The following is a 19624-nucleotide window of genomic DNA, read 5'->3' on the forward strand; positions in this document are numbered from 1 at the left end:
CTTGAGGTCAGAAGAGGGTGGTGGATCACCTGGAACTGCAGTTATGGACAGGTGTGAGCCACCGTGTGGATGCTGGGTATCAAACCAGGGTCTTCTGAAAGAATAAACACTCTTCACTACTGAGCTATTTCTCTATACCCCCTAATGCAAATAAATCTTAGTTTTCTTTTTTTTTTTTTCTTTTGAGACAGGGTTTCTCTGTGGCTTTGGAGGCTGTTCTGGAACTAGCTCTCGTAGACCAGGCTGGTCTCGGAACTCACAGAAATCTGCCTGCCTCTGCCTCCCAAGTGCTGGGATTAAAGGTGTGCGCCACCACTGCCCTAAATCTTAAGTTTTCAAAAACACCAAAACCAAAACAAAACAAAAAACAGAAGCAGTAATAGTACAAAGATCTGTAACATCTTGAGTCTTTTAGTGCTTGACTTTCTTGAAGCAGCTTTTTCTTAATGTAGAAACCATAGAAATATATATATATTAGCATATGTATTTGCTTATTAAGGCTTCATACAGCATAATAAATCTGGTTATTAATGTGATCCAGTTTCAGGTAGTTGACTGTTAAAATGTTTGTAACTAGAGGCTGGGTATAGTGGCACATGCCTTTAATCTCAGGGCTCAGAGGCAGAAAAATCTCTGAGTTCAAGGTCAGGCTGGTCTACATAGTTCCAGAACAGCTTTTAAAAAATGTATTTTTAATTTTGTGTAGGTGTGTGTGTGTCTACATATGGGTATGTACATGTGAGTATAAGTGTCCACTCAGAAGAGGCCAAAGGCATCAAATCCCCTAGAGCTGAAGTTACAGATGATTGTGAGCTGCCTGATGTGTGCTGAGAGCTGAACTCAGGTCTTCTGGAAGAGCAGTGAGCTTTCTAACACTAGCTCTCTCTCCAGCCCCTGCGGCATACCTTTTCAATCACAGAGCTCTGAAGGGATGCAGGCAGAGCTGTGAGTGCCAGGCTAAAGGGTTAAGACTCTTGTCTCAAATAAGTTTGTAATTGCATATTATCCTCAAAGGTCATGTTTTGGGGTTGTGACTTGGCAGAGAATTTGCATATGATGTACAAGGGCCTGGGTTCAGTTTATAGCAATGTAAAAAGCAAGCAATAAAAGAGCCAACATAAAGTCCACATCATGCATTCTAACATGTACCTTATGAATAAAATAAAACCCAAAAGATGCAAACTCCCTGCAGCCAGCTTCATGAGCTTCATACTTTGTGATGGCTGAGGCAGTGTCTAGTTTGGCCAGGTTCAGTTACTTGGCAAGACAGCTGTCAGATACTTTACAAACATGCTGATAACAGAAGACGAATATAGCTTGTGTCACAACCTGGACCAAAAACCAACTTCTCTGAATCAACATCTACCAATTTAAGTGACACTCGTGTGGAGAATGATGACAATAGATACATTATGCTTCTGAAAACATGGGGCTGATTAGAAACTCTATTCCAAAGGCCCAGAAACATAAAATCACATGCTATAAGTTAGGTCAAAAACATACAACATAATTTTCAAACATAAAGTATATATCCAAATAGTACTACTAGGTTAACCCCTTGCTTTATCAGCAGACCCCTCTTGCCCCTAACCTCCATCGGTGGACCCCTCTTGGTCCTAACCTCCATCGGTGGACCCCTCTTGGCCCTAACCAGCAGACACCTCTTGGTCTGAACCACTGAGTTACCTGGTGACTCTTACAGTTCCAGCAGTTCCCCCATCTTAGACTTCTACATTGCATGTGTATCTCCTGGTCTCATCTGTCCCTACTTTTATCTATCAGTCCTCCCCAAGCCAATTCTGGTCAGAGATGGCAGAAGCAGATACCTAACAGCAGGCTTAAGCAATTTTGCTCTGTCTTCCTTGTGTCATAGCCCCAGGTAGTGCTCCCTGATCTGCCCTTGTCTACACCATGTCTTTTCTTTCCCTTGCTGCAGCTCAGAGGCTTCCTAAGGGTCCAGACTACCAGTGGTATGGCTGGCCATATTTAGTTCAACTTTTCTCCACAATGTTACAGATTAAAGTCAGCTGTTCACACTGAACTCCAAAAGCTTTTATTTGTTTCTTCTGGAAAAGGCAAACTAGAGGCTTAAAGATGAAGTTAGTTATGAATTACAGCAGCCACTTGCTTTACTTGTACAATATAGGCTAACTCTAAATTATTATTATCATCATCATCATCATTATTATTTGAGGGGGAGTCTTTGTGTAGTCCTGGCTGTCCTGGAACTTGCTCTGTAGACCAGGCTGGCCTTGAACTTGCAGAGATTGGCTTGCCTCTGCCTCCCGAATGCTGGGATTAAAGGTGTTTTAAATTATTCTTAAATTCTATCTATTTAGCTTTAGGAAAGGAACTTTTCAGGTACTGTATTGTTCCTTTCTCTAAGCCTACAAGAAACAGCAACAAAACCAGCCTTTAAATCCTTGCCTCAGGAAACCTAGCTCTGAACTGGTATTTTGTAAATTCAACTTTGTTAACAAAAAACCCCAAAATTTTGTAATCAAACTTTGTAAAAACAACTTTGTAATCAATAACACACACACACACACACACACACACACAGAGAGAGAGAGAGAGAGAGAGAGAGAGAGATGGAGGGGAAACAAAGACGAGAGAGAGAGAGAGAGAGAGAGAGAGAGAGAGAGAGAGAGAGAGAGAGAGGATGGAGGGGAAACAAAGACAAGAGCTTAATTCCAAGAGGAGAACCCAGACAGACCACTTTAGATCCTAGCCACTGCTAGGGAAAAAGGCAAACACCACAGCTGGTGACCAGTCACACAGTACCCCTTGTGGCAGCACCAGGATAGAAGGCTGTCAGCTAGGTTTCCCATCAGAGAGGGGTGGGGAGGTGGAGCAAAGTGGCAGTTCAAAACCTTGAAGAAAGGTTAAGTGAGTAGGTTTATATTTGTTCGCAATTATAACTTAAAATCAGTGTTGTACTTTAACATAAAATTGAATTCATTTAATTGTAGGAAAATTAAGCTTAAAGTCAATAAATTAAAATACATATATTCTTTACGTATTTATGTCCAGAGATTTGGTTTTGGTTTTCACCACACAAAAGCAGCCCGCTCCCGTAACATTCGAACACCAAAGCGTTGCCATTCTCGCTGATAAATCCACAGTTCCTGAGTAGTGTCTAAGCACGCCAATACTGCTCCTCCTTTCCATGCAATCAGCCGGGGATCCATGTCCTGACAAAAGATAACGCTATTTCAGCAAAGGCAGGAAGACACATGACATCATTTTCTGCAAGTGGGGTTGGAGATCCCTGCTCAGTCAATAGCAAACAAACCAGGTTTTACGTATGTATGAAACAAGAGAAAACTGACTGGGGTGGCCCTCAGTTGTGGAGCATCTGCCTAACATGTACAAAGTTCTGGGTTCAATTCCCAGCACCATCTCTATCAGTACAGAAGATTGAATTGACTAACACACCCATCTCTGCCACAGCTGATGAGAATTTCTCAACCTTTAATACTGAAGATGCCACTCTTCACTATTCCACAAACAAGCTCTGTAGGCAGGCACATGAAGTACCAGTAAAGGAAAGGTACCTCCACGACCCCACCCTCCAAAGAAAACCTATCAGAACACTGCCAGTGTCACAAATACAGACAGGACCTATTTCTAAACTCCCAGCTTTGTGTTTCTTTTCAAATAGTTCAAGCCAAAGAGAGTTCCTTGAAGATCTCCAGTCCAAGGACCACAAACAGCTCCTTACTATGACCAGAGAGAGAGAGAGAGAGAGAGAGAGAGAGAGAGAGAGAGAGAGAGAGAGAAAGAGAAAGGAGCAGTCTGGTCAGGGCAAGAGAGAACCAACCATCTCATACCCACCTACAGTTTCCATAAGGTCAAAGCCAATCAGAGCAGGGACCAGAAAAAGAAAGCCAGTCTCAATGCTATACATGCCAGCATACTCCAAAAAAAACCAAATCAGGGCTAGGGATGGCTCAGGGGTTGTTAACCACTCTTCCAGAAGATCTGGGTTCGGTTCCCAGCACCTACATGCCAGCTCATAACGATCTATAACTTCATTTCCAGGTGATCTGAACTCTTCTGGCCTTTATAGACACCATGTACACATATGAGCACATACATACATAGAGACAAAATAATTAAACACATAACATAAAATCAATCTTAAAAAACAAAAACACCAAACCAAAAGAAATCAAGCCCTGAATACAGAACTTCTGCCATATTTGTGATCCTCTGAAAAGTAATTTTTTTTATTTCTCCGAGTCCTCAAAACTCCCCAGTCACAAGCCTTCCACATGCATTATAATCAGATGTAACCAGGGCTGGTTTTATTTCAGTACTGTCCAACCTGCAACATGAAACAACACACCTTAGGTCTTGTGATCACATCCACATTTTCAATAATTCGCCTGAATGAAGGTGGCATCTTGTTGAGAATTCTGTGCTGGAGAAATTCTTGAGCTTTATGGAACATCAAACCACCTCCCACAACCAGGATAGAGCTGTACATCTTCTTCTTGGTATCATCAGACGCTGAAAAGATAGTGACATCACACCACTTACCCACCTAGATGGCCAAGCCACTGTCTGTCACCTGAACAACCTAACAGCCTCAAGGATCTCCTCCCAAATCCATCTTCAACACTGCAGATGGGACCTGTTGCTCACCTCCCATTCCACTACTCCTAGGATTAGTGGAAACTTTTCAAGGAGGCCTGTGGGGCTCCATTGTGGTGTGGAACCTAGACTGCCTCTAGCCTTATTCTGACTAACCACATTGGTTTTGCAGAATCCCTCCAGCATTTAAACATTAACCCTCCAATCATCCCTCACATCTCTCATATGATTCAAGAAAGGCACCCTTAACTCCTCCAGAGAAGGACAAATTTCTTATACAAGTCTTAATCAGAAACTCAGTTGGGACTCTGTAGTTCAACTCTAGCACCTACCAGAGTTGTAATTTCATGGTCTGTGTGATAATCTTCATCGCTAGCACTAGACTACATGGCAGTGCAAGTGCTATGGGGCCAGGAACCAACTGCACTGCATTACTGCGCTCCCAGCACCTGGCAAGGCAAGGGTGGAGTAGGCTGGATGGTTTTTGAGAGAAAATGCTGCCCTACACAATCAAGACTGAACCAGTCACTAATGCCACCTTACTTTACTGTCTACTGTACTCGGGAAATGCTTACAACAACAGTCTACGCTGTGCAGGATGGCTTTATCAAGGCCCAGGGCTTTTCCTTCAAACAATGAGATGGCAGTTTTCCTGGACATCAGTGCAGTGAGGGCCTCCTCAGAGTCATTGCCAGCCATCAAACAGTCTCCCTGGGAAGAAGCCAAATCTACTTCCTGGGGATGAAGTCTTTCAGGAAGATCAGAGGATTGTCCACGGAGATCCCCCTCAAATCCAATGGGTTTGGATGCAGACTTCCGGTCAGCAGTAGCTTTTGCGGACTGTATACAAGACAAAGCAGCAGATGGTCTAAGAAAACAGACACTGCTGGTACTCTCCAGTTAGACTCTACCCCTTCTATTTCTTAGAGCACCTCAAGCAAAAACCACCATGGTACACACACCACCTAGACCCACACCCAGGTAGCCTGGGCACACAGGTGATGGTGCCCTGATAATGCCACAGCAGGCTCTGGACATGTGGGCAGGTTCCAGAACCTTAAAATGGAATGTCACCCTAGACTTTCTCCCATTAAGCTGACTTTCCACTGGAATATTTGAATGGGATTCACAGGCCAGTGGCTGTTATGGAATCCTTATTTTCTCATCCAATCTACCTCCTCTCGTCTAGGACAGAACAAAGATGAGCAAGTTTCAACCCCTGGCCATCATGAGCTGCTGATACCAGACCAGCAGTTAAGAACTATAGTTTATGTCCACAAGAAGACACCAGATTACTGTGTCCCACCCACCAAATAAATAATTCAGCTGTATGCCTATACCGACCTTTTATATTAGGTACAGAATAATTAAATTATTTTATTTTATTTTATTTATGTATTAAGTATACAGTATTCTGCCTGCATGTGCCCTGAAGGCCAGAAGAGGGCACCAGATCTCATTCAAGGTGGTTGTGAGCCACCATGTGGTTGCCGGGAATTGAACTCAGGACCTTTGGAACAGCAGCCAGTGCTCCTAACCTCTGAGCCATCTCTCCAGCCCAATAATTAAAATTTTAAATGATTAAAAATTTACCAAAAATACTGCTAGATAAATATCCAGAAGTAGATAACATGAGTAAATAATACATGCCAAACGCAAGTGTCTTCACTGAGTTAACTTTTAAACATTCAGACTGGAATTCAGAAAATGAACTAAAATCTGCTGGATGAAGAAATTTCTCAGCCAGATTTTGGATCAAGACTTCATTTTGTATGCAGTTCTGAAAACAGTACCAGGTCGGTCTGTTGAAGCTGCACTGATCATGAGGACCTATGCATTATGGGTAAAGTTCCCCTTTGTGAGGAAATGACTCTCCCACCAGAGCTGCTGTGCACCTGTTCCTGTTTGCTCTGTGTGGCCAACAGGTAATGCTCATCGTGCGGGTCCTCAGGATCTCCCTGGGATCTGTGCTGCAAAGTTGTCATTTTCTGTCCCACGATTCCAAAAGTTGCTGGGTAAAACAGCGCCATTGGAGCCTGGGCATAAAAACCAGAGAGTTTAGGGAAAGATGCTGTCTCCCAGGAAATGGTGGCGCTTCATTCTTCCCCAGACAAAAGCCACAAGCAGGTGCTCCATGTGACCTTGAGCAGCATCCCTTCTGGGAACAGGATTGCACGACAGACCAGAGAAGTCACTATCCAACTGGAGGAATGGCGTGACACCATGTGAGATTCTCAAGTCAAATGCAAAGTGAGTGCCTCACAATCTGCTTTATGATTTCCTAGCAAGGCCAGTGCTCATCTAAAACCCACCATGTTCTGAATAATTAAAAGAAGAGCCTGGGGGCTGGAGAGATGGTTCAGTGGTTAAGGGTACTCTTGGCAGAGAACCTGAGTTTGGTTCCAGCATCAACATTGGCAGCTCACACCCTGTAACTCCAGCTCCAGAATATGATGCCTCTTCTGGACTCTGGGCACCTGCAGACATCCATGCACATACCCATACAGATATACGCATTTACACCTAACTAAAACAACATTTAAACAAGAGGGGAGAGCTCTTCTAATCTGTATCCTAACAGGGGCTATGTTGGCTTGGGGACTAACAAGGCATTCTGACCTCACACATTCACAGTTCTTTCAGCTTCACTGAAAAGGGATGGCATTCTTTCTACCTGTGAACACATACACCTGCCTAGTTACCTGGAGCTTTTCATCTCCTAATCGAAACTGATAAAGCAGGGCAGGGGAATCTGGGTGACGAATCTGAAACTCATGGTCTTGAAGCCCGGAGATGTCCTGATTCCAGGAAAAGATGCTGTCAGTAAGAATGCAAGTAAACGCCTCAAATTATGCATAAGTCTCCCCACTGTATAAAGCCCACACATAAAATGGCTACCCCCAACTCAGAGCCGCTTACTATAAACTTCCTAAGAGTTCAACTGTACTTTGCTTCTGTTTAATTTCTGAAATCTCTGCCACTTTTTGTTTTATTCATTACTGATAGACATCAGTATAAATAAGGACTCAATAAGAATATGTCCTTAATAGCTGGGGATATTTACAGGTTTTTGGTTCCCAAGTTTTATAAGATGCATAATTGCATCACCTGAATAAGGTTTAAAACTGAAGCAATTCACTCACAGCAATTAATGATTAAATGCTGATAATCCACAATATAAAAGTGCACAGAGCCACATTTAATTAAACATCTGCGCCTATCTCCTTAAATGTTATATTCATTTCCCCTCACCTGTTACCTTCATCCTTAGGCATGATGGTCAGACTCCCACAGGCAGTATCTGCCTAACTCTTTACACAATGCGAGACAGTCTTCACCACCCTGACTATGCCCAAGAATTAGCACAGCTGAAGGGCTTCAGCTTCCAGGCTTTATCAGTTTAGGTGATCAGCATGAGATAGGTAAAATTTTAAGTCCCCATTAAATATGTTACGTTTTTCCTGAACCAAAACTAATCAGCAATATTAATCTGTTCCTACCTGGTCTAAATGACAAAATGTTTCTTTAAGGTGCTGCAAGAGGAGGCAATCCATTTTATTTGTTAACTGACATTCTCTGTAAGGGAACCCTGCTCGCTGCATGAGCCAGTAAAAACACCTCGACACATCAGAGCCCCCATATGCCAGACAAAGCCTAAAGTTAAGAGAAAAAGGGAAAATGGTGAATCTGTCAGTTAAGAAGTTACATAACATGTTTTGAAAAATATCTATGATAAGGAAAGCAAATATTCAAAACTCTAGAGAATTTAGACTTGAAAAAATCTGGTTTGCTTCTATGAGACTTGCTTAGTAAAGCTTTGCTATAAGGATGTAATGGACCACACAAAAGACATGAAGCTAACTTGGACAGCACATATTGTGGCTCTCAGGAACTACTAACATGAATGCAGGTTGAAAAGCTCCCTAAAGGTAAGGTCATCCTCATCAGTTTAGCCTTGCTAGAACTTATACCCCCTGTCTTGCTGGACTCCTATGCAGACTTCATCTCACAGATAATTTCTGTCCTGTGATGATTTCATCAGACTGTGATGGGAGAGCAATTAGGAAGTGACACCTCCTATGAACCTTACCGTGTGTTCCGATGAGACACCCCATCTTCCACACAGCACACACTTGTTTTCTGGTCCCCAACATCTACAACACAGGTGCTGCTTAAGCCACTCCCAAACGTAGCACACACAGACTCCTGATGGACCACAATCCCTGATATTAAAAAGAGGCAGAATGTCAACAACCTGATGCACAGCAACAGACACCATGAAACAAATGATCAACTCAATTTAGGAGCCCAGAAATCTCTGGGCAAACAACAAAGGAGCACCAGTCCTTTCAGAGTACACATTTAACTTTGTCATTGAAAAAGAATGGCGTAAAGGGGTTTCACTGGGATCTCAGGCATACCTGAAAAGCCCATCTTCATCAGTATCATATGTACTAACTCTTTCACATGCTGTTTGTTATAGATATCAGGGATTAATAAGATGCACCTGTAATACTGGAGAAAAAAAAAGCCAGTGAAAAACAGATGAAAGTGTGAACACCCATCTAGTCAAGCCCCATCCCATAATGCTACCCTTATTGAGGCTTCCCTGCAGAGAAGCAGCAGCTATGGCCACAAGCTCTGAGCAAAAGCTCAGACCTCTGTGCTGTCTTGCCTCTTGGTTTCGGGAAGAAACAGTAAGAGCTACGTTTCCCTCAACTCCTTAGAATCATTGTTAACTTGTGACATGGAAACCTATGGAGTTAATATTTCCCAGTGAGGTACAAAGAAAAGCCAGGAACACGAGCAAGCTTATGGCTTCAGAACAGTACTCAGAGGCCAAAGAAACAGCAAGGGGACAGAAATCACTGGAGTGGAATTAAACAAAAAGAGATATCCCACTACCCAAAAGAATGCTTCCACAATACTGTATCACACACAACCCAGTAGTGTGTACTTGCACTCATTAAGAATCTTAAAGTCAACCCCAAAAAACTAGGAATTTTCCCTCACCTTTAAATCTTTCAGTGGGATTTCCAAATACTTTTGTATTGCATGAGACCATATCACTTCAATATCTGCCAGAACAGCTGTCAGGGAGCCCCCAGGGCCTGGATGGATATTCAATTGACCCCTTCTAATAGGCCAGTGAATATTGTAACAGTCCAGTGGGTTAACATACAAAGCCTAGGAAAGGAAGAAGCGTGTTATTAGAACTGTCTCTAAGGGTTTGCTGGACTCACATTCAAAACTCTAAGGCCAGTAGCGAATATTTTCTGAATGCTCTAGATCCTGAGCATGGAGTATCTAACAACTCAGACGTCAGTGTAAATATCTGGTCCTCAAAAACAGGATCAAGGGCCAGGCATTGGTGGTGCACGCCTTTAATCCCAGCACTTGGGAGGCAGGCGGATCTCTGTGAGTTTGAGGCCAGCCTGGTCTCCAGAGCGAGTGCCGGGGGGAAAAAAAAACAAAAAACAAAACAGGATCAAGGAGTGTTAGGAAACAAGACTAAAAGTTGTTTTCTTTCCACTTCTTTCAATGTCAAAAGTTTCTTACCTCTTCTCCCACCAAATACTCAGGCTGGTGAGATGTGTTTGTCCATTTGTTTCCAGAACAGTGATCTAGAATGGCAGGTCGCATCTGCTTGTTGTAGGAGCGTGCCTGAGATGAGACATCAGAAAATGAGCTGAATTTCCACAGGCAGAGGGCAGTGAAGAGTCCTCCTGTGTTTTCTATCAAAAACTGAAACACATGAGGAAGTACTAACTGATCCTCACCCTCCCTCCATTCCTCCCTTTCTTCTTGGAAATTCTACCTTGTATTTGCATGACTTATGGAACATATGTAAATTCTACTATGGCCAGGTGCCATAGCATCTTAGTGACACATCACACATATAACAGTGGATCTGAAGGATCACAATGGAGCTGCAACCTTCTGATTGCATACCCACAGGACATGGCACACAGCTTCACTTGTGTGGTGATGCTGATGTAAGCAAGCTGCCAGTCACACAACAGTACAGCATGCACAACCACACACAATGTATGACCCTGAAAAGCAAGCAGGCTTCAGGAGGTGATGCATAGGAACTGAAAGTTCCACACGTTATTGCCCATGAAGACTTTTGCATAGGACAAGACAGTGATATTGGTGATCTTGAAACTGGGTGGGACTGGTAGGGTGTATGTGTCTTTAGTTTTTAACAAAAAATTTAAAAGTGAAAAAAAATCAAATTTATAGAGTATGGATATAAAGAAAACCTTTCTATAGCTCCACAATGCTTGTTACTCACACCAGTATGTTTAAGTGTTATTATGAAAGAGTGAAGTTATAATACACGGTGCATCTTTTGCATGCTGAGGTCAGGTGTGTGCCCTGTCTGGCAGCTAAGGATGCCCTATGCTGCTGAATGTCCTGGTGGGGTTAGGTCAACATCACAACGGACACAAAACTCCTGCTGTGATGCTGACAATCAAGTGCACTACTATGGATAGTGTCTCACACACTAAATAACAAACAGATGGGTTGTAGTTCCCCATTTCTAAGAATGTCTAGGTAATCCGTTTCACTCCCTCAAATCTTAATTCCTGTAGAGTCATTAGTTTGAGTCGATCTTTTTTTATGATTCAATTCTTTGACTATGCATTCTTTTCCAACATATCTAACAACAACAGAAAAAAAAAAAAACCCTTCAGCAAAAGAGGAAAAAAGTTAAAATACTTTAAAATGTGTAAATTATTGAAGACATTCAAAAATTAAACTTAGTGTATGGTGTTTATGAAGTCTACAGTAGCAGACAAGAATGTCCGGGGCCTTCACAACTCCTCACTTCTCATTTACTGACTCACCAGGGGGCAGCTTCCAGTCACACAAATTCCATTCATAAGTACCCTGGTGCTACACACTGGGACTTTTACTGTTTTTGTTTTTCTCAAAGTCTTACTTATTTTACTCGTATGAGTGTTTACTTGCATGTATGTATGTGTACCCTCATACCTGCCTGATGTCCTTGGAGGCCAGAAAAAGGTATTAGAGCCCCTGCAACTGGAGTTACAGATTGATTTTGAGCCATCATGTGCTGGGAACTGAACGTGGGTCCTCTGCAAGAGCAGTCAGTGCTCTTAACCACTGACCTAACTCCTTACTGTATTTTTGTTTTTGCTTTGCTTGAGACACGGTTTCTCTGTATAACAGCTCTAGATGTCCTGGAACTCCCTTTGTAGACCAGGCTGGCCTCGAACTCAGAGATCTGCCTACCCTGCCTCCCCCGTGCTGAGATGAAAGGTGTGAGCCACTATCGGCCCAGCCCTCTTGTATTTTTTTTTTTTTTTGATGTTTATATACACAAACATCTTTATGGTAAAACTGCCTACAGTATTCAGTATAGTGACATACTATGCACACTGGAGCAATAGGCTGTACCAAATTTAGAATATGCATAGGATACAGTATCGGTCTTCTGTCCAAGATGCCACTGTATGGACAACAAACTCCTCCAGGGTCACAGACACATCCCCATTGTTAAGCAATACACGACTAAATCAATAGAGGTGGAAAAATAATATTAAATTTGAAGGAAAAATTGACTGAACCTGTTCTGGTGACACAGGGATTCGTCTTGTACCATTTGACATCTTTTTAGACCATATTGCCTGGTCCACCATTTTAAGGCCATTTTGTCTTTGTTCATTACTTTCAGGTTTCTGGAAAGAAAAATGAAAGATGATCAGTAAAAAATATTTAGTGAAAAGAGAAAACAACAAGGCATGAGACTAACTTAATCCATCACTGAGTAGATTCTCTCTCGTCAACAAGTAGCATTTCTCTAACCTTTGTTTTGTTTTGTTTAGATATGATAACCCTAAGAATTCCAGAGCTGGGTGTGGTGGTACATGCCAGCATCCAGGTACTGGAAAGACTAAGAGATTGGAGGATCTGGAGTTCAAGGTCAGCCTGAAACACTATACCTCAGGTGCTTTATGACTATTTTCAGCACTATTCAAATTGATACCAGGCACTGTAGTGCACAAGAGGCAGAGGCTGGCGGATTTCTAGGAATTCAAGGCCAGCCTGGTCCACAAAAGCTGAGGCTACATTGCAAGACCCTGGCTCACAAAAACAAAATAGTATTTCACAGACTCTTGCCCTTCAAGATGGCTCAGTGGTCAAGAGCACATACTGCTTGTCCTGAAGACTTGAGTTCAACTCCCAAAACCCTCATCAGGTGGCTCACAACTGTCTGTAACTCCAGCTCCAGGGGATCTCACACCTCTGATCTCTGTGGGCACTTGCATTCATGTGCAAACTGCCCCTACACATATTCATAATGAAAATAAATCTTAAAAAAATAAATTGGAGACTCTTCATACATCTATATAATGCTTAACTTTATGATTCTGTAACACTATCACATTCCTTTATATATTTTCTATAAATGAAGAAGTGTTTCAAGCTACTATTATACTGTAAATTATTTTTTGTGGGTGGCACCATTCCTTAGGCAGTGAGTCAGAACTGTCCAAAGTGGAAAAGTGCATGCACCTGTCTCTCAGTTGGCTCTCAACTGTGGATGTGTCCAGATGCTTCATGTCCCTGCTGCCCTGACTTACCCACAATGATGGACTATAACCTAAACTTGTGATCAAAATAAACCCTTTCTCCCTCAGTTGCTTTTGCTAAGGTATTTTATCACAGCAACAGGAAATGAAACTAACTCTGATGAAAATTATACTTGCAACCCTGAATGATATTATTTTATAGAAGCACAACTCTGAAGATGTTGATTCAAGATTCCCAGGTACACTTGGGTATTGAAGCCCTCCCAAGGAAACCACCCTTGGCTGCTCTCCGAGTTGCTCCTTTCTGACTTACATTTAGTCCTTCTCTTAGGAGCCAGTTGTCCTTGTACAGAGGCTGCCCTTGTTGCTTGTGTCTTCGTGCAATGACATGGGGAATGCTGGCAGGAAGTGTATCTGTGGCTCGACCAATTCTTAAAGTTGTTGAACCTGGGTGTATGACAACAATGAAGTTGCTCTGGATTTGCTGCAGACATAAAAAAAAAAGATGTGAATTTAGTAACACATATGTTAACAGGTTAACTAACACACAGGTAACATATTATATCTGTAAAGTCTATGTTCTAGTTAGTGTTGCTACTGCTGTGATGAAAGGTCATGACAAAACCAATTTGGGGAGGAAAGGGTTTATTTGGCTGACACTTCCATACTGTATCACTGTTAGTCATCAAAGGAAGTCAAGACAAGAGCTCAAACAAGGGCAGGAACCTGGAGGCAGAAGCTGATGGTGCAGAGGCCATGGACAGGTGCTGCTTACTGACTTGGTTAATCTGTTTTCTTATAGACCCCAGGACTAGCCCAGGGATGGCCCCACCCACAATTGGCTGACTCTTCTTACATCAATCACTAATTAAGAAAATGCTCTACAGGCTTGCCTACATCCCAATCTTCCAATCCCCCCCCCCCCCCCCGACAGGGTTTCTCTGTACCTTTTGGAGGCTGTCTGGGAACTTGCTCTGTAGAACAGGCTGGTCTCTAACTCACAGAGATCCACCTGCCTCTGCCTACCAAGTGCTGGGACTAAAGGCGTGCACCACCACTGCCTGGCTACATCCCAATCTTATAGGGGCATTTTCTTAATTGAGGTTCCCTCCTCTCTGATGACTTTAGCTTATGTCAAGTTGACACAAAATTAGCCAGCACAGACCATTAGGCTGAAAAGCATAAAATTAATTTAGTAAAGAGTTGAGAAATATCCCATTACATTGACCTTCTGAATGTAAATTCTTTTGTGTTCACTTGAGCTGACTCACAGTACACACTTCAATAAATTATCTGAATCAAACCAAAATCTTCCAGCGCAAATTAACATATAATTATTGAGCATTTATATCCAAGAAAATGTTGGTAGAATGGTAGCCAGGATCAAGTCTCTACTATCAGAGAACTTTCTGTTTATTAAGAAATACAAGTGGGGGGCTGGAGAGATGGCTCAGAGGTTAAGAGCACTGACTGCTCTTCCAGAGGTCCTGAGTTCAATTCCCAGAAACCACATGGTGGCTCACAACCATCTGTTATGAGATCTGGTGCCCTCTTCTGGTGTACAGATATACATGGAAGCAGAATGTTGTATACATAATAAATAAAATCTTAAAAAAAAAAAAAAGAAATACAAGTGGATAAAGAGAAGAGAGTGGAAAGTGTAACTAAGACATCTGTGAATAGCAGGGGAAAGAGCCTAAGCCTTCCCTACAGATTTTGAGACTGAGAAGCTCCAGCAGGCCTAGGAATTAGCTAATTAAAAGAGCACTGGGGTGAGCCAGGTTTGCTTGAAGAGTTCAGGGAAGACAATAATGTATGCATAGGATTGCTGCTTCACAATGTTGGAAACTAAGGCTTTACTCATCAATGACTTCTGTGTGTCACCTGTGTGTCTGGGTCACCATATGTGCTATTTACCTCAACTGGCAAGAGCCTGGGGTTAAAAGACAGAGTCTTTTAACAACTCAGTCAGAAGAGAGAGCCAACAAAAACTGACAGTGCAACTCAAATCCAAAAGATGGAGAGAATAGGTCTGTAATTCTTGTGGGAGAGAATTCAAGTTCTCTTAGGAAAATGTCTGCCCCCAAACTGAGGCATGCAGTTTCAGTAGAGAGTAAGAGAAGACTTTGGCAATGCCTCTCAAAGCAGAGGATCTGAAACGGACAAACAGATGGCTCGACGGTGAAGAGGAAGTGCTGGTCTTGCAGAGAACCAGAGTTTGGTTCCCAGTACCATATCAGGCAGTTCAATACCAGTTACTCCAAATTTAGGACTGTGATGCCCTCTTCAGGACTCATAGGTACCTGCACTTACATGCGCACGCACATACCCTTTTCAGCCCCCTTCCCTGACATATGCATATACTTTTTTTTAGAATATTTTTTTTTCTAAGATGGGGTTTCTCTGTGTAGCTCTGGCTGTCTTGGAACTCACTCTGTAGACTAGGCTGACTTCAAACTCACAGAGATGGGCCTGCCTTTCCCTCCCCAGTGCTAGGATCAAAGGAGTGCGCCACCACGGCCCACCTATTTTTTTTTTTTTTTTAAGAGCTTCTATTAGAGAGAAAGAAAACAGAATTATCTTCTATGAACCACAATCCCAGTCAACTCCTTGTTCCTCTTTCATCTTGCCCTAGCTGTATGTCTTCTTTCAAAGCATTTCCGTGGCTTACACATGCTATAAAGTCTGGGCCTTCCTCAGTCAAGACCTTGCCTAACTCTAGAGCTATTTAATCCTCTCAACCTAGACTTTCTCTTTTTTAAAGACAGAGTCTAACTATGTAGCCAGGGCTGGACTAAAAGTCACAGGTTCCATCCCCAAGTCCATAGTTCTGGGTTTACAGGCATGTGCCACTATGCTCCAGACTTCTGTTTACTACTCTGTGCCAGCACATGGTAGACAGTCATGTATACACTGCATGGTGTTGGCGTCACTGTGCTATGGCAGACATCTGTCCAATTGACTGGGGATACCTGGTCCTCATCGAAGACCCACAAGCAGTACTACATGGATCATGAAAATCTAGAGAACAGTTTCCTGAAGTGTAGACAATTATTTTTTAGTATTCGCATTTTTCAATGTATTAGGAAAGAAACCTAGCAATACATTCCACACATCATTTCCTGGATATTATTACTGAGCTAGTGACATACAGGTGCTACAGAAGGTATGGAAAAGTCAAAGAGTGTGACACACTCACTGGAGTGTAGAAAAAGGACCAAGCCCTAGATTCACTGATCTGCTACAAATTCAGCCTGTCACTTGCGCTAACTTCTTGTGAGGATGCCAGAGTCAATCATGTAGCATGGATGTAGCACTGGTGGCAGCTAGGGAATGCTAACTGTTCAATCTGAAACCCGACATAAAATCGTAAACAAACTTACTTAATACACTAAGTTTTTTTTATTGCCCACCCCCCCACTTTGTAACTCAACTGAATGGCTCTCAAGTGTGAACTCTGGCAAAGAAAACGATGTGCTACAATGCCAAAAGGTTGGACACACCCACAAGTAGAGTAGCATCTCATTCCAAAATTCTCCACTACCTTCGATGAAGACTAGGCTATGGGCTTGTGTGGATGCTAAAAGGGTCTGCAGTCTTTCTTAATTCTAAACGGCTGTCTCCAGTCCTTTACATCCTCTCTAGGCCCAAGTCTCTCTCAGGTAGTTCTTTTTTCTAGAACCCCCATCTACACTTTGCCTTGCTCTCTAACCTCTAAATCTCTAGCCTCCCAGACCTCTGTCTTTTCCATGGCTAATAGTTCATCCTTGTCAAAGCTGGAGGAAATACCTTGTGTCCACTACCTCCCTCGGTCCTCTGAACTAGCATTATCCCACACCACACTCTCGGTTAGGTCATTTAACCCATACATGGGCTCCGAAATTGCGCCCAGGAAATCCTGAGCATTTAACCCCTCAACACCTATTTCTTCTGGGAGCGGTGCTCTGCCCTGGCCCGTTTCCCTGTGGGAATATTTTCTTATCGGTAAGCCTTGGTGAATGAGAGGTGTGTGCTGTGCTGCTCTAAACAAATGTTTTTTGGTTTTTTGTTTGTTTTGTTTGTTTTGGTTTTTCGGAACAGGGTTTCTCTGTGTAGCTTTGGAGCCTATCCTGGCACTCGCTCTGGAGACCAGGCTGGCCTCGAACTCACAGAGATCCGCCTGCCTCTGCCTCCCGAGTGCTGGGATTAAAGGCGTGCACCACCAACGCCCGGCTAAACAAATGTTTTGACTTAAACGTGTTCTGTTTTTGTCACACAAGCTCTTAATGTCGATTTAAGGAAGGGCTACCTTTCCCCTGCTGTCACATGGGAAATGACTTCCACTGTCTGAGATTTGCGAACAAAGGAACAGGCTGAAGCTATAACCATCCCAGAGCAAGTGTTGGCTGATGTCCCCGAGAGCCCGGCTGGTGTTAATTTTGTTACATCTCACAGCCCAGAGACCCAGAAGCTGTGCAACACAGGCTTCGCGCGCTCGCCGCCAGGCGTTGTCGTGCGCCGCGCCACTTCGCACCCGGAACCAGGGACTGGCGTTCGGGGGAGGGACCCCGAATCCTTCCGCCTACGCCCGGTCCCCCGGCCCGCCAGCAGCAGAGGCCCAGGCTAGCCGCGGTCCAACCAAGACCACCAAGGCCCGCACCTCACCTCCTGCAGCGACTCGGGCACCAACGCCGGCACGATAGGTCGCTTCACGCCCCGCTGCTCCTTCTCCTTCTCCCCACCCTTCTCCTTCCCGTTCTCCGCGTCCCCTTTCTCGGCTTGGGTCATCTCTGCCACCGCCGACCACCACCAGCTTCGGGGCTCAGGAACACCGCCCGCACGGAAATCAGAGGAGAACCATCGCGCAGGCGCAGCGTCCCCTGGTTGCCCACAGTCAAGATGGCCGCCGCTAGAGTCGCCCCTAGAGAATTCTGGGAATTAGGGAATGGCAGGGTTGGGGTTTTAGTTTTTCTATTGTTTTTTTTTTTTGGTGATGGTGGGCACAGAACCCAGGGGCTTATGAGTGGTGAGCATAATCCTTTTACCAGTGAGCTACATCTCCAGTGTCATACTTTATTATTTTTGCTTTTTAAATTTTCTTTTAGACAGGGTCTCACTACTTATCCCTGGCTAGCCTGGAACTTGCCATGTAGACCAGGCAGGCTAGCTTCCAACTCACAGAAATTAAGTGTGTGACGTCTCACCTAACCCTAATAAATTTTGATCTCTTGGTGAGTGTCTGAGGTTAATCAGTCCCATTTCAATCCTGAAGGTTTTCACTCACAGGCAATAGTACTTCAAGTTCTCAGTTTGCTGGCCCTGCTCAGTCCGGTTTCTGAGATTGGGTTCTTTGGGACTAGGTCTCTTCTTGACACTGCTTTGAATTTCATGACTTTACCCATGATTCCTGAATATATTATTTCCATTTTGGGTCTGTTCCTCAGATCCAGATTGATAGCCTTATTTGATATGCATACTTAAGGTTTCTGCAAAGTATTGTAAATTTAAATACCAATTTTTTTTTAAAGATTTTTATTTATTTATTATGTATACAACATTCTGCTTCCATGTATATCTGCACACCAGAAGAGGGCACCAGATCTCATTACAGATGGTTGTGAGCCACCATGTGGTTGCTGGGAATTGAACTCAGGACCTCTGGAAGAGCAGTCCAGTGCTCTTAACCTCTGAGCCATCTCGCCAGCCCTAAATACCAAATTTTTAATACTCCCTGCAGGAGGTAGGGCAGGGGATGACCCCAACAATAACCAGATATGTAATTTGGAAGCTCACCCATTGCTTCAACATCCAAACCATCATGAGACTGAAAAATAGCTTGAATTGGTTCACTTCTTTGCATTTGATCGTACTTACATAGCCCACTCCTGCTGTATGACAGCAACCTCTAAACTAGATTCTGTAGTTCAGTTCCTGATCAGCCGTCTATGCACTCGCTCATTGTTTTATCACAAAGTAGTCTGTTGTGGCAGCACATACATGCAATTCCAACACGGTGGAGGATTGCCTCAAGTTTAAGGCCAACTATCTTCTAGACCATACTTGATTTAGTTCTGCTGTCTTTCTCTGTGTGTTCTACACCCATTGAGCCAGGGGGACACCAGGTTCTCTTGCTTTATGAAAGTTTCTTACTAAACCTAGAGCTAAGCTGATAGCCAAGAAGCACAGGGGTCTGTCTCCACGGGACACCAGAGTGACAGCAGAGCACAAGGTCTTAACCCAAGTCTTTTATGTGGGTGCTGAATTCAAGTCCTTAAGAGAGCACAGCTTGTGCTTAACCACTGAGCAGTCCTTCAGGCACACTTCTGTTACCTGTACTATCCCTTCCATGCCTGAGATCTATCCAGATACACTTTTTTTTTTTTCATTTGTGTGTGCACTCATGCTAAAGTGCATATGTGGAGGGGCAAGGGATAACTTTAGGGAGTACCTTCTCCCACGTGGGTCCCAGGAATAGAACTCTG

The 19624-nt window shown here is 43.4% G+C and overlaps 1 protein-coding gene across 2 annotated transcripts; it reads right to left on the reverse strand.

Moving 5' to 3' along the window:
* Positions 1-2940: 2940 nt before the first annotated feature.
* Positions 2941-18030, reverse strand: Actr8 (actin related protein 8). Of its 2 annotated transcripts, XM_027389598.2 has the most exons (13): positions 17808-18028; positions 13477-13647; positions 12198-12308; positions 10159-10263; positions 9613-9786; positions 9021-9114; positions 8690-8822; positions 8100-8253; positions 7302-7397; positions 6495-6635; positions 5175-5439; positions 4352-4515; positions 2941-3194 (listed from the first exon to the last, which is right to left on the reverse strand). In XM_027389598.2, exons 1-13 carry the CDS (start codon positions 17928-17930, stop codon positions 3051-3053), a joined length of 1875 nt encoding a protein of 624 aa, XP_027245399.1. In that variant the 5' UTR covers positions 17931-18028; the 3' UTR covers positions 2941-3050. The 2 variants fall into 2 exon arrangements, with proteins under 2 accessions (XP_027245399.1, XP_027245400.1); XM_027389599.2 differs by lacking the exon at positions 8100-8253 and having other exon boundaries at positions 7302-7416; positions 17808-18030.
* Positions 18031-19624: the final 1594 nt, after the last annotated feature.

This window comes from Cricetulus griseus, assembly GCF_003668045.3.
Source record: "Cricetulus griseus strain 17A/GY chromosome 1 unlocalized genomic scaffold, alternate assembly CriGri-PICRH-1.0 chr1_1, whole genome shotgun sequence".
In the NCBI taxonomy this organism is placed as follows: Eukaryota; Metazoa; Chordata; class Mammalia; order Rodentia; family Cricetidae; genus Cricetulus; species Cricetulus griseus.